General features: G+C 38.7%; 1 protein-coding gene across 2 annotated transcripts in view; it reads right to left on the minus strand.

Moving 5' to 3' along the window:
* The window catches only part of RNGTT (RNA guanylyltransferase and 5'-phosphatase), a 240,518-nt gene that overhangs the window by 215,094 nt on the left and 11,271 nt on the right, over positions 1-14,153 (minus strand). For both annotated transcript variants that reach the window (XM_010834696.1, XM_010834697.1), the window contains exons 2-4: positions 11,853-11,962; positions 3,898-4,001; positions 3,720-3,808 (exon numbers count right to left, since the gene is read on the minus strand). In XM_010834696.1, coding sequence (XP_010832998.1) covers positions 3,720-3,808; positions 3,898-4,001; positions 11,853-11,962 — 303 coding nt within the window. The remainder of the gene's footprint in view (positions 1-3,719; positions 3,809-3,897; positions 4,002-11,852; positions 11,963-14,153) is intronic.

The following is a 14,153-nucleotide window of genomic DNA, read 5'->3' on the forward strand; positions in this document are numbered from 1 at the left end:
CCTTTGCTTTTCGCTTCTCTTCTTTTCACAGCTATTTGTAAGGCCTCCCCAGACAGCCATTTTGCTTTTTTACATTTCTTTTCCATGGGGATGGTCTTGATCCCTGTCTCCTATACAATGTCACAAACCTCCGTCCATAGTTCATCAGGCACTCTATCAGATCTAATCCCTTAAATATATTTCTCACTTTCACTGTATAATCATAAGGAATTTGATTTAGGTCATACCTGAATGGTGTAGTAGTTTTCCCTACTTTCTTCAATTTCAGTCTGAATTTGGCAATAAGGAGTTCATGATCTGAGCCACAGTCAGCTCCCGGTCTTGTTTTTGCTGACTGTATACAGCTTCTCCATCTTTGGCTGCAAAGAACATAATCAATCTGATTCTGGTGTTGACCATCTGGTGATGTCCACGTGTAGAGTCTTCTCTTGTGTTGTTGGAAGAGGGTGTTTGCTATGACCAGTGCGTTCTCTTGGCAAAATTCTATTAGCCTTTGTCCTGCTTCATTCCGTACTCCAAGGACAAATTTGCCTGTTACTCCATGTGTTTCTTGACTTCCTACTTTTGCATTCCAGTCCCCTATAATGAAAAGGACATCTTTTTTGGGTGTTAGTTCTAAAAGGTCTTGTAGGTCTTCATAGAACCATTCAACTTCAGCTTCTTCAGCATTACTGGTTGGGGCATAGACTTGGATTACTGTGATATTGAATGGTTTGCCTTAGAAACAAACAGAGATCATTCTGTCATCTTTGAGATTGCATCCAAGTACTGCATTTCAGACTCCTTTGTTAAAATACTCAATTTAGAAATTTTTCCCATCAGTTCTTCCAAGAATTATTGTTGTTTAGTCGCTAAGTCATGTGTGACTCTTTGCAACCCTATAGACTGCAGCACACCAGACTTCCCTGTCCTTCACTATCTCCCAGAGTTTGCTCAAACTCATATCCACTGAGTCAGTGATGCTATCCAACCATCTCAACCTCTGCTGTCCCCTTCTCCTCCTGCCCTCAGTCTTTCCCAGAATCAGGGTCTTTTCCAGTGAGTTGTCTCTTTGCATCAGGTGGCCAAAGTATTAGAGCTTCAGCATCAACATCAGCCCTTCCAATGAATATTCAGAGTTGATTTCCTTTTGGATTGACTGGTTTGATCTCCTTGAAGTCCAAAGGACTCTCAAGAGTCTTCTCCAGCACCACAGTTCAAAAGCATCAATTCTTCAGTGCTCAGCTTTCTTTATAGTTCAACTCTCACATCCGTACATGACTAGTGGAAAAACCACAGCTTTGACTAGATGGACCTTTGTCAGCAAAGTGATGTCTCTGCTTTTCAGTACACTGTCTAGGTTTGTCATAGCTGTTCTTTCAAGGAGCAAACATCTTTTAACTTCAACACTGCAGTCACCATCTGCAGTGATTTTGGAGCCCAAGAAAATTAAGTGTGTCACTGTTTCCATGGTTTCCCCATCTATTTGCCATGAAGTGATGGGACTGGATGCTATGATCTTAATTTTTTGAAGTTGACTTTTAAGCCAGCTTTTTCACTCTCCTCTTTCCCTTTCATCAAGAGGTTCTTTAGTTCCTCTTCTTTTTCTGCCATTAGAGTAGTATCATCTGCATATCTCAGGTTGTTGATATTTCTCCCAGCAATCTTGATACCAGCTTGTGATTCATTTAGCCCAGCATTTTGAATGATGTACTCTGCATATAAGTTAAATAAGCAGGATGACAATACTTGATGTATTGTCAGTAGGATGACAGTCTTGACGTACTCCTTTCCCAATTTTGAACCAGTCCATTGTTCCATGTCCGGTTCTAACTGTTGCTTCTTGACCTGCATACAGGTTTCTCAGCAGGGAGGTAAGATGGTCTGGTGTTCCCATCCCTTTAAGAATTTTCCACAGTTTGTTGTGATTCATACAGTTAAAGGCTTTAGCCTAGTCAATGAAGCAGAAATAGACTTTTCTGGAATTCCCTTGCTTTTCCTGTGATCCAAAGGATGTCGGCAATTTGATCTCTGATTCCTCTGCCTTTTCCAAATCCAACTTGTACATCTAGCTTGAAAGATTTTGAGCAGCATTACCTTGTTAGATGTAAAAAAGTATTACAACTGTACAGTAGTTTGAACATTCTTTGGCATTGCCTTTCTTTGGGATTGGAATGAAAACTGACCTTTTCTAATTCTGTCACCATTGCCAAGTTTTCCAAATTTGCTGACGTACTGAACACAGCACTTTAACAGCATCATCTTTTAGGATTTTAAATGGTTCAGCTGGAATTCCATCACCTTCATTAGCTAGTTCATAGTAATGCTTCCTAAGGCCCCTCCAAGAGTACAACTGGTCAATTTATCAATTTGAGAGTATTAATGTTTCTGAAATCATGACACCTGATTCCAGACATTAAGTCTTCTTGAATTCTTCAAGTACATTTAGCATTTACCCCTATAATAGCTTATCTCAAATGAAAAGAGCTTTTAATTGTTCAAATAAATGTTCAATATATTGTTCAATGCTATTTTAGGCTGTGAATCTTCTAGCTGTATCCTAAATATATGCATACCTGTTACATATATTCATGTGAATGTGTAAACATAAACACATATACATACCATAATACTATGTCATGTAGTCCCATACTATTGTTCTTCTATTAGATAAACTGCATACTGTATAATATAAATGATCGGCTTCCATCAGATATGCTGTTTCCAGGGGTTTTTTTTATTACAAAGGAAGATGTGATAAAATTTCTTTCACATAAATCTTTATGTGCATCTATGACTACTTCCTTTAAATAAATTCTTAGATGTGGCCTTGACGAGTCAAAGTATATGAACACTTTTTAGGATCAATAGAAATCACCAAAATGGCCCTCCAGAGAGGCTATATCAATTAACACCTTAATTAACAATGTATCAGTACATCCATTTTATCCAATCCTTGACATTATGATTTTTTTATATCTTTGCAAATTTGACTGCAGAAGGTAACAACATACATTTTAATTTGTATTTCTTATTAACAAGGGAGAATGAAACTTTTTTCATGTTTCTTGGCTATCTGTATTGCATTTTCATTGTTTTCCATATTTTTCTATGGATGAATGCCTCTTTGGCCTGAAGAATTATAGAATCCTTTCATAAGAATATCCATTTTTTTATCTTATCATATATGCCTCAACTATTGCTCTCAACTTGTCAAATGGCATTTTGCTCTGTTTTGGTTATTTTATAACACAGAAATTTTTTTCACTTTTACGTGGTCAATCTAGAAACCAGTGTTACACCTAATTAAGAGATTTGGACCTTGGTTCAGAAACATTACAAACTTGGCTTAAACAGTTATTAGACGTTTGAACAAGGAAAAACTACTTAATTTCTCTGAGACTCAGTTTTCCTATTTGTAAAATAGGGATACAGCCACATACCACAGGGAGTTGTTATAAGGATTACAATCATTCATTCCTTCATTCATTCATTTACAGTTTCCCACCAAGTCTGCCAGGCAAATAACATCCTCGTCACTACCATAATATTATCATGAATAGACAACATTTTAATTTTTAATAACAGTTCTCAATAGACTATTACTTTAATAAACACTTCTTGGTAATTCCTTTAAAAAGAAAAAAAAAATTTCTGTATCAACCCATTTGGAAAAAGAGCATAGAAACCCAATCACAAAATAAGATATTCAACAGTGGCTAAAGTAAAGCCAAACATACCAATAAGTTCAGGTGGGTTTCTTTCATTAAACCGCTCACACAGACGAATAAATGTCTCAGTATTCTCCGTTGTAGGGCACTCGCCATGTCTAGAAATACAGAAACATTTTGTTTCTAAGTAGAGATGACAAATTTCAGCAAAGGTTTCAATATTAAAGACTCTTAATACATGACTTACCCTTTACACTGAAGTTTTATATATTTGATTCCTTCTTTTTCTATGTCATTTCTGTCATAGAATCTTGAAGTATTTGTCAGGTCTACCAACAAGCCCATTTTAACCTTAGGCAAAAGGAAAGAAAGATTTCCTAGTAACTGAATCTGTTCCAAAATAAGTTGACTGAATGGCAATATTCTGGGCCAGTTCATTCATCTACACTGAAGGAGAGTTTATGTTCACGCTGTCAACATATTAACAATGAATGTATCACTTATCCAAGTCTTATTTGAGACACAGAACTTAGGCACTGAATGAAATAAATTAATCCCAAACAAATGATGAAACAAGAATATGAGCAAAAAAAAAAAAAAAAAAGAATATAAGCAAAACAGATTCCACTTCAGCATTACAAATACAAATACAAATACAAATACTAAAAAGCAAGTACTGATGTAGTTTTCTACGTCTGTCACTCCACCCATGATTTATTAGAAGTAGCTACAACAGGTGGAGAAGGCAATGGCACCCCACTCCAATACACTTGCCTGGAAAATCCCATGGATGGAGGAGCCTGGTAGGCTGCAGTCCATGGGGTCGACAAGAGTCGGGCACAACTGAGCAACTTCACTTTCACTTTTCACTTTCATGCACTGGAGAAGGAAATGGCAACCCACTCCAGTGTTCTTGCCTGGAGAATCCCAGGGACGGGGGAGCCTGGTGGGCTGCCGTCTACGGGATCGCACAGGGTTGGACACAACTGAAGCAACTTAGCAGCAGCAGCAGCAGCTACAACAGGGACAGCATTTATCTGAAATACACCCAAACTCAAGCTCCAAAAGCACCCAAGAATTGATGCTTTTGAACTATGGTGTTGAAGAAGACTCCTGAGAGTCCCTTGGACTACAAGGAGATCCAACCAGTCCATCCTAAAGGAAATCAGTCCTGAGTATTCATTGGAAGGACTAATGCTAAAGCTGAAACTCCAATACTTCGGCCACCTGATGCAAAGAGCTGACTCATTTGAAAAGACCCTGATGCTGGGAAAGATTGAAGGCAGGAGGTTGGGGACGACAGAGGATGAGATGGTTGGACAGCATCACCGACTCAACGGACATGAGTTTGAGTAAATTTTGGGAGTTGGTGATGGACAGGGAGGCCTGGTGTGCTGCGGTCCATGGGGTCGCAAAAAGTTGGACACGACTGAGCGACTGAACTGAACTGAACAAGCTCCAGACACACATCAACTCAGCATTCCAGCACCAATCATCAAAGTGAGTACGCAGGGGAAGAGCATGTACAGTCAAAATGCCCTTGGGCTTCCCTGGTGGCTCCGCAGTAAAGAATCCACCTGCCAATGCAGAGACACCAGTTCGAACCCTGATCTGGGCAGTACTGTCAAATGAGTATTAAATTTTCTCAAGTTATACTGTGTGGAAAATGTTATCAATATAGATATCCTAGAAATTATATGCAGTTTCTAATATTCCGGTATGTACTGAATTATGTTATTAGTCATAACGCTAGTTACTATCTCAAAGTGTTACATATCACAGCAAAGTAATCAAGTTACTTTGGACTGTCATCAGATTTTAAGCATGCCATTTTAAGCCTTTTTGTCATTATAGACAGCTCTGGTTTCTCTCTGATGCGTTTTCAAAAATACCACCTCTTCAAGATTTACAGAAAGGACTTTCTAAGATTAAATTAAAATTAACTAGATAAACAAATTTTGTTATTAACAGTAAGCTGGTATCAGACTGGAATTTGTTTTTTTCTGTTAAGAGAACACAGTTTTCTTGGAATGCGTGTTTGAAAACAGACTATGTGAATTTCTTTGTTTTTAAGTGATTTATATACGTTTTTAAAATCTTTTGTTACTTTGGTAAAGTATATAAATATTACTTCACAATGATCTATGAAGATTGTGGCACCCACAGATAAAGTTCATTTTGATTCTACAAAAAATTAACCCCTCCTTGTCAGCCTTTTTCTATCCTGATGTCCTTAGGACCCAGTAAGAGTTTACTTCTAAATCAAGGAATTTAAAATGATTAAACAATAGCTGTAAATTAAACAGCTGGGGCTATGGGAAATTCAAGATGGCTGCTTGGCTTTTCCCAGCTCCCTGACAAACCTTATTTTTTACTTGATGGGATAAAGCCTTCACTGGCTGCAGGGTTAAAGCCCTCACAAAAAAATTTTTATGTTTCACTGACTATTAAATTCTAGTTTTGCTAATTGAGATCTACGTTGACCAAGACTCACTTCCCAGACTCAGTTCCCAGACAGTTCCTCGCTGTTATATTTTATTGCTAAAAAGTTTAATTGAATTATCCTAAAGCTTATCACAGTAATCTGTCTTTGGATGGACATCAGACACCTCATGAGCTATAACCAAGGGACATAAAATTCATGTATCTATCAATGAACCATATGCTAACTGGAACTTATGGCAAAAACGACAAGACAAAGGAATGTCCCTGGGTTTCTGGATTAGGAAATTTCCAGAGGCCAGAAAGAATTATACTAAGAGTAGTCAATTTGCTGAATTATATGCAGTATATGAGGCTCTAAAACAAAAAAAGTTAACAGAATGTCATTCTACAAAACATTAACAAAACAAGACTCTTGGTTGGTAGCCAATGGATTAACCACAGCTTTGACTTTGTGGGCACACCAAAAATGTGGCAATGTGGGAGAAAAAGCAATATACAGGTGGGCTCAAAATCAAGGTATTTCCTTTACTATGGATCTCATTAAATATTTTACAATGTCCAATTTATCAATATATTGAACACAGACACTTACCACAGCTAGTCAGAGGACAACTGGCATGTGGCAAGCTGCCTGGGCAAATATGGCAAATTGATTATACTGATCATTAATTTGAGATGAAGGATGTCAATATGTGGGTACTGCTATGGATACCTATTCTGGATATTTAGTGGCCATTCCCTTCAAGAAAGCCAATCAGACTAATACTATTAAAACAGAGGCAATAATTATATTATGGTGTTCCATTTCAAATTCAGAGGGACAATGGATAAGTTAATATAAGAGTTTGCCCAGGAATATAATATACAATGGATCTTTCATATTCCTTATTATCCTCAAGCTACTGGTTGGATTGAAAGAATGAATGGTTTGCTTAAACAGCAATTAATCAAACTTCGAGAGGGCTCTTATAAAAACTGGAGAACTTTAAATACTTCCCTCAATATTTTAAATAATAGAACTATTAGAGAATCAGAAACTCCTTTGATGAGAAAAACGATTCCAAATTTACAGATTCATAAAATAGATTTCTATCCTGAAACAACTGAATATTGGGAAATTAGCCCAGGAGCACTAGCTCTTTTCCAAGCTACTCCTGAGACTACCGGATTGGATTTATACTCTTTATCTGAACAGAGACTCACAAAAAGAATGACATGTGCTATTTCAACTGGTATTGGAATCAAAATGCCTCCCAGGCACTTTGGGTTAATTAAGGAATGCTCCTATTAAGCATTAAAAGGAATCTGTGTCCACGCAGTAGTTACAGACCCAGACTACCAAGGAGAAATCCAAATAATTTTACAAAATGAAGGAAAGGATGAAAGGATGATCTACTTATTAATAAACATGATAGAACTGCCCGACTCCTGATTTTCCCACGTGTAAGTGGTAAGTACAAAATGAGAAGAACCTCCCACCCTACTAACAGTCAGAGACAATGGAGGGTTTGGGTACACAAATGAAACACATGCAACTAGAGCTGAAGTCTGGGTGACGCAACCTAACAGTCCTCCCACATTTGCTGATGTGGCTGCACAAGAGAAGGATAACACCATGTTAACTGACGATCCCCGGACAAGAATGGCAATATGTGCTGTTAACACATAGTGCTATGCTCATGAACAGACTGTTCTTGGAAGCCTGACTGTAATGAGGATTGTCATTCATACCTCAACCTTCAAGGATATCCTACAATTAAAAGAAAAATATGAAGAAAACTATTGGGGAACCTTCAGCTAGAGAAACATAAGCCAGACCTGAACTCAGGGTAACTTCATGTGCCCAGAAAAAAAGGCCTTTTCTTTCTTAACTCTGACTTTCTATGTACAAAAGATTATACACAGCACTGGTAAGGATATAGCTCAAGTCTTAAATGGATGCTTGCAACACTAAACCCACATGAACTTAATGTATGACAAAGACTTTTAATAGTTGTTTAATGACTCAGTAATATTTCAGCTGCCGTTGTTTAGTCGCTGAGTCATGTCCGACCCCGTGGACTATAGCCTGCCAGGCTCTTCTGTCCATGGGATTTCCCAGGTAAGAATACTGAAGTGGGTTGCCGTTTCCTCCTCCAGGGGATCTTTCTGATCCAGCGATCTTTCCCACCCAGGGATTGCCTGCATTAGCAGGAGGATTCTTTACCACTACGCCACCAGGGAAATTCAACATTTCAGCTACACCGAACTAAATCCTAACCCGCCATGTGTGATTGGACTCTGTTTGTTCTATACAGCTGTTACATTACCTTGCTCAGAAGGATAAGGTCCAAGGAATTTTAATGTCTGCTAATGCATATGCTAAAGAATCTCTTGATGAGGGTGAAGGAGATGCAAAAAGCCAACTGAAAACCAAATATTAAAAAAACTAAGATCATGGCATCCGGCCCCATTACTACACGGCAAATAGAAAGGGAAAAGGTGGAAGCACTGCTTCTAGATGAAGTCTTTGCCAAACACAAAGATTTGAATGCCATAATACAGCTTCTCACAAGTTAGAATTAGAACCCATATTGTTTGTCTCTAGGTCCAAAATAAGAAGTCAATGAAAAGTGGGAATGAGCAAGAAAATGTGAATTCTCTAAATATATATGAATACTTTAGCTAAGAAAACCAGGAAACTGTATTATGTGACTTAGCTGCACTGAGTCCATGTATATGTACATGTGTAAATGTGTGTCTGTATGTGTGATTATGTCTGTGTGAATAATGTGTTTGTGTTTTTTAATGTATCCGCCTATATACACATATACTCATATTATATATACATAATCATTTTTCCTTATAGATTCCCAATCCATGAAATAAGGATAATAACCGTATCCACATCATACAGCTGTGAGATTTAAATAAAGCCCTCACTCTGTGCCAAGCACTATTCTATGCTTTACATGCACTAATTTTACTTGCAAATGAGGAAACTGAAACATGAAGAAATTAGGTAACTTGACCACAAAGCTGTAAGTGGCAAACTAGAATTCAAATCCAGGAGAACTGGTTTCTAAGCCCAAGCTCTTTAAAATGCTCCACCTAGGAATATTTAATGCTCTACAAATGTTAACTATGACTTTCAAAAATGTATATTAATAATGAAGATAAAAATTAAAAGTTTATAAGCAAGCTAAAATAATAGATATACAATGAAGACCCAAACTACACCAAAAACAGGGATAAGTAACAGGTTATCAAAAACTAAGTGGCATGTTTACTATCTTATAACAGGAAACTTGTATGTAATGGGCACCAGCATTTGCTGAATGTACTAACTGTTGTTCAGTCGCTAAGTCATGTCCAACTCTTTGCAACCCCATGAACTGCAGCACGCCAGGCTTCCCTGTCCTTCACCATCTCTCAGAGCTTGCTCAAACTCATGTCCATTGAGTCTGTGATGCCATTCAACCATCTCATCCTCTGTCACCCCCTTCTCTTCTTGCCCTCTATCTTTCCCAGCATCAGGGTCTTTGCAAATGAGTCAGCTCTTCTCATTAGGTGGCCAAAGTATTGGAGCTTCACCTTCAGCATCAGTCCTTCCAATGAATATTAAGGATTGATTTTCTTTAGGATTCACTGGTTTCATCTCCTAGCAGCCCAAGGGACTCTCAAGAGTCTTCTCCAACACCATACTTCAAAAGCATCAATTCTTCGGCGCTCAAGTCTTCGTTATGGTCCAACTCTCACATTCATACATGACTACTGGAAAAACCATAGCTTTAAACTGTATGAACCTTTGGTGGCAAACTAATGTCTCTGCTTTTTAGTACACTGTCTAGGTTTTTCATAACTATTCTTCCAAGGAGCATTCAATAAAGACCACCACTTAAAAGAGTAACAATGGTAGGTGTTATGGGTTGCATTATGCCCCCTAAAAACATATTCAAGTCCTAACTCCCAGTACCTATGAATATAACCTTATTTGAAAGAAGGTTATAGGGTCTTTGCAAATACAATCAAGACGAGGGCATACAGGGGAATTCGCTGGCAATTCAGCAGTTAGGACTCCAAGCTTCCACTGCAGGTTCAATTCCTGGTCATGAAACTAAGATCCTGCAAGTCACATGGTGTGGCCAAAAAAATATTAATTAAATGAGGTCATACTGGATTAGGGTGTCCTTATAAGTTAAAAATTTGGACACTGACACACACAAGGAGGAGACAGAGACAGCTAAAGGAGCTGCAAGCCTAGGAATACTGAGGCCTGCTGGCCATCACTGGCAGCTAGGAGAAAAGAATGGAAGAGATTCTCCTCCAAGACTCCAGGAAAAGCCAACCTCTCCAACATCTTGCTGTGGAACTTCTAGCCTCCAGAACTGTTAGAGGATAAGTGTCTGCTGTTTTAAGCCACCCAGTTTCTGGTAATTTGTCAAAGTAGCCCTGCTGTTGGTGTGTCAGCTGCTCAGTTGTGTCTGATTCTTTGCAATCCCATGTACTGCAGCCCATCAGGTTCCTCTGTCCATGGAATTTTCCAGGCAAGAATACTGGTGTTGCTTGCCATTCCCTTCTCCTGACCCAGGGAATCTTCCTGACTCAGGGATCGAACCCAGGTCTCCTAAATTGCAGGTAGGTTCTTTACCATCTGAGCCACCAGGAAAGCCCAGAAGCTAATATAATCAGTGTGATGTCAGAATAACATAAAAAATCACAACGTTTCATTTAGAAAAATAGTTTGTCATTTTTCCGTAAAACTAACCACGTGCTCAACAATCTTAGTCTTGGGTATTTGTCCCAGAAAAATGAAAACTTAACATTCACATAAATACCTGTACATAAACTTTCACAGGAACTTGGTTCACAATACCCTACAACTGGAAACAACTCAAAGTGGCTAAATGGTTACTTAACCATTCAGTGGGAGGAGAATGGTTAAACTCTGGCACAGCTATACAACTGAATACCATTCAGCAATAAATATGAGCACAACTCTCATCAATTCATGCAAAAACCTGGAGGATCTCAGCAGCATCATGCTTAGTGAAAAAAAAGTGTATCCCAGGGGCTTCCCTAGTGGCTCAGTGGTAAAGAATCCACCTGCCAACACAGGAGACATGGATTCAACCCTACATGCTGCAAGCAACTAAGCCTGTGAGCAACAACTGACCTGTGCTCGAGCACCTAGCAACCGCAACTGTTGAAGCCCACACGCCTAGAGCCACAACAAGAGAAGCCACCGCAGTGAGGCCCACATTCCACAACAAACAGCAGCCTCCACTCCCTGCAACTAGAGGAGGCTTGAGTGCAGCAAGGAAGACCCAGCACAGCCAAAAATAAATTGAAAACAAATTTTTTTTAAAGTGTTTCGTGAAAGGTCACAAACTGTTTCATTCCATTTATATAACATTCACAAAATGACAAAACTAGAGAGATAGAGACCAAGTCAGCAGGTCGAACTGCACAGAACTTTACACACATAAACACACTGAATGCACATACACACTGGTTAAAACTAACTTACAGGTCTACAGTCCAGTCAACAATACTGTACCAAGGTCAATTTCCTGCTTTTGATATTATACTACAACCACATAAGATGTCACCATTGGGAAAAACTGAGACAAGGGTTCATAGACTCTTTGTACAATTTTTGCAACTTGCTCTGAGTTAATTATTTCAAAGTAAAAAGTTTTATTTTAGAAAGCCACCTAAAAAACAAAAAAGGGATAAAGTATGTTAAATCAATATCAAAAATGTTTTGCTTCTTACCTTCAGACTCTTCAGATAATTTGAAAGCATACTAGGATGGAATCGATTTTCTTCAGCAACTTGACTGTCATATCTTGGTCCTAACATTGTTTTCAGAGGTAAGAATCTTCCTAAATAACATGAAGATAGGTTATAATTTTCATTAACGAAAATGTTCTGGATTAAAACTCTATAATTAGCAATTCTCAAAATCACCTTCTTACAATATTTTTAATGGAATTGTTCATAAAATACTCTCAACCTATACTATACTGTGGGCAGGAATCCCTTAGAAGAAATGGAGTAGTCATCATGGTCAACAGAAGAGTCCAAAATGCAGTACTTGGATGCAATCTCAAAAACGACAGAATGACATCTGTTCGTTTCCAAGGCAAACCATTCAATATCACGGTAATCCAAGCCTATACCCCCATCAGTAACGCTGAAGAGGCTGAAGTTGAACAGTTCTGTGAAGACCTACAAGACCTTTTAGAACTAACACCCAAAAAAGATGTCCTTTCATTATAGGGGACTGGAATGCAAAAGTAGGAAGTCAAGAAACACATGGAGTAACAGGCAAATTTGGCCTTGGAGTACGGAATGAAGCGGGGCAAAGGCTAATAGAGTTTTGGGAAGAGAATGCACTGGTCATAGCAAACACCCTCTTCCAACAACATAAGAGAAGACTCTACACTTGGACATCACCAGATGGTCAACACCAAAATCAGACTGATTATATTCTTTGCAGCCAAAGATGGAGAAGCTCTATACAGTCAGCAAAAACAAGACCGGGAGCTAACTATGGCTCAGATCATGAGCTCCTTATTGCCAAATTCAGACTGAAATTGAAGAAAGTAGGGAAAACTACTACACCATTCAGGTATGACCTAAATCAAATCCCTTATGGTTATACAGTGGAAGTGAGAAATAGATTTAAGGGACTAGATCTGACAGACAGAGTGCCTGATGAACTATGAACTGAGGTTCGAGACATTGTACAGGAGACAGGGATCAAGACCATCCCCATGGAAAAGAAATGCAAAAAAGCAAAATGGCTGTCTGAGGACACCTTACAAATAACTGTGAAAAGAAGAGAAGTGAAAAGCAAAGGAGAAAAGGAAAGATACAAGCATCTGAATGCAGAGTTCCAAAGAATAGCAAGAAGAGATAAGAAAGCCTTCCACAGTGATCAGTGCAAAGAAATAGAGGAAAACAACAGAATGGGAAAGACTAGAGATCTCTTCAAGAAAATCAGAGATACCAAGGGAACATTTCATGCAAAGATGGGCTCAATAAAGGACAGAAATGGTATGGACCTAACAGAAGCAAAAGATATTAAGAAAAGGTGGCAAGAATACACAGAAGAAATGTACAAAAAAGAGCTTCACAACCCAGATAATCACGATGGTGTCATCACTCACCTAGAGCCAGATATCCTGGAATGTGAAGTCAAGTGGGCCTTAGAAAGCATTATTAAGAACAGAGCTAGTGGAGGAGATGGAATTCCAGTTGAGCTATTTCAAATCCTGAAAGATGATGCTGTGAAAGTGCTGCACTCAATATGCCAGCAAATTTGGAAAACTCAGCAGTGGCCACAGGACTGGAAAAGGTCAGTTTTCATTCCAATCCCAAAGAAAGGCAATGCCAAAGAATGCCCAAACTACTGCACAATTGCACTCATCTCACACGCTAGTAAAGTAATGCTCAAAATTCTCCAAGCCAGGCTTCAGCAATATGTAAACCGTGAACTTCCTGATGTTCAAGCTGGTTTTAGAAAAGTCAGAGGAACCAGAGATCAAATTGCCAACATCCACTGGATCATCGAAAAAGCAAGAGAGTTCCAGAAAAACATCTATTTCTGCTTTATTAACTATGCCAAAGCCTTTGACTGTGTGGATCACAATAAACTGTGGAAAATTCTTAAGGAGATGGAAATATCAGACCACCTGACCTGCCTCTTGAGAAACCTATATGCAGGTCAGGAAGCAACAGTTAGAACTGGACATGGAACAACAGACTGGTTCCAAATAGGAAAAGGAGTATGTCAAGGCTGTATATTGTCACCCCGCTTATTTAACTTATATGCAGAGTACATCATGGGAAACCCTGGGCTGGAAGAAGCACAAGCTGGAATTTAGATTGCCAGGTGAAATATCAATAACCTCAGATATGCAGATGACACCACCCTTATGGCAGAAAGTGAAGAGTAACTAAAAAGCCTCTTGATGAAAGAGGAGAGTGAAAAAGCTGGCTTAAAGCTCAACATTCAGAAAACTAAGATCATGGCATCTGGTCCCATCACTTCATGGCAGATAGATGGGG

This window comes from Bison bison, unplaced genomic scaffold (assembly GCF_000754665.1).
Source record: "Bison bison bison isolate TAMUID 2011002044 unplaced genomic scaffold, Bison_UMD1.0 scf7180017864035, whole genome shotgun sequence".
Classification (NCBI taxonomy): Eukaryota; Metazoa; Chordata; class Mammalia; order Artiodactyla; family Bovidae; genus Bison; species Bison bison.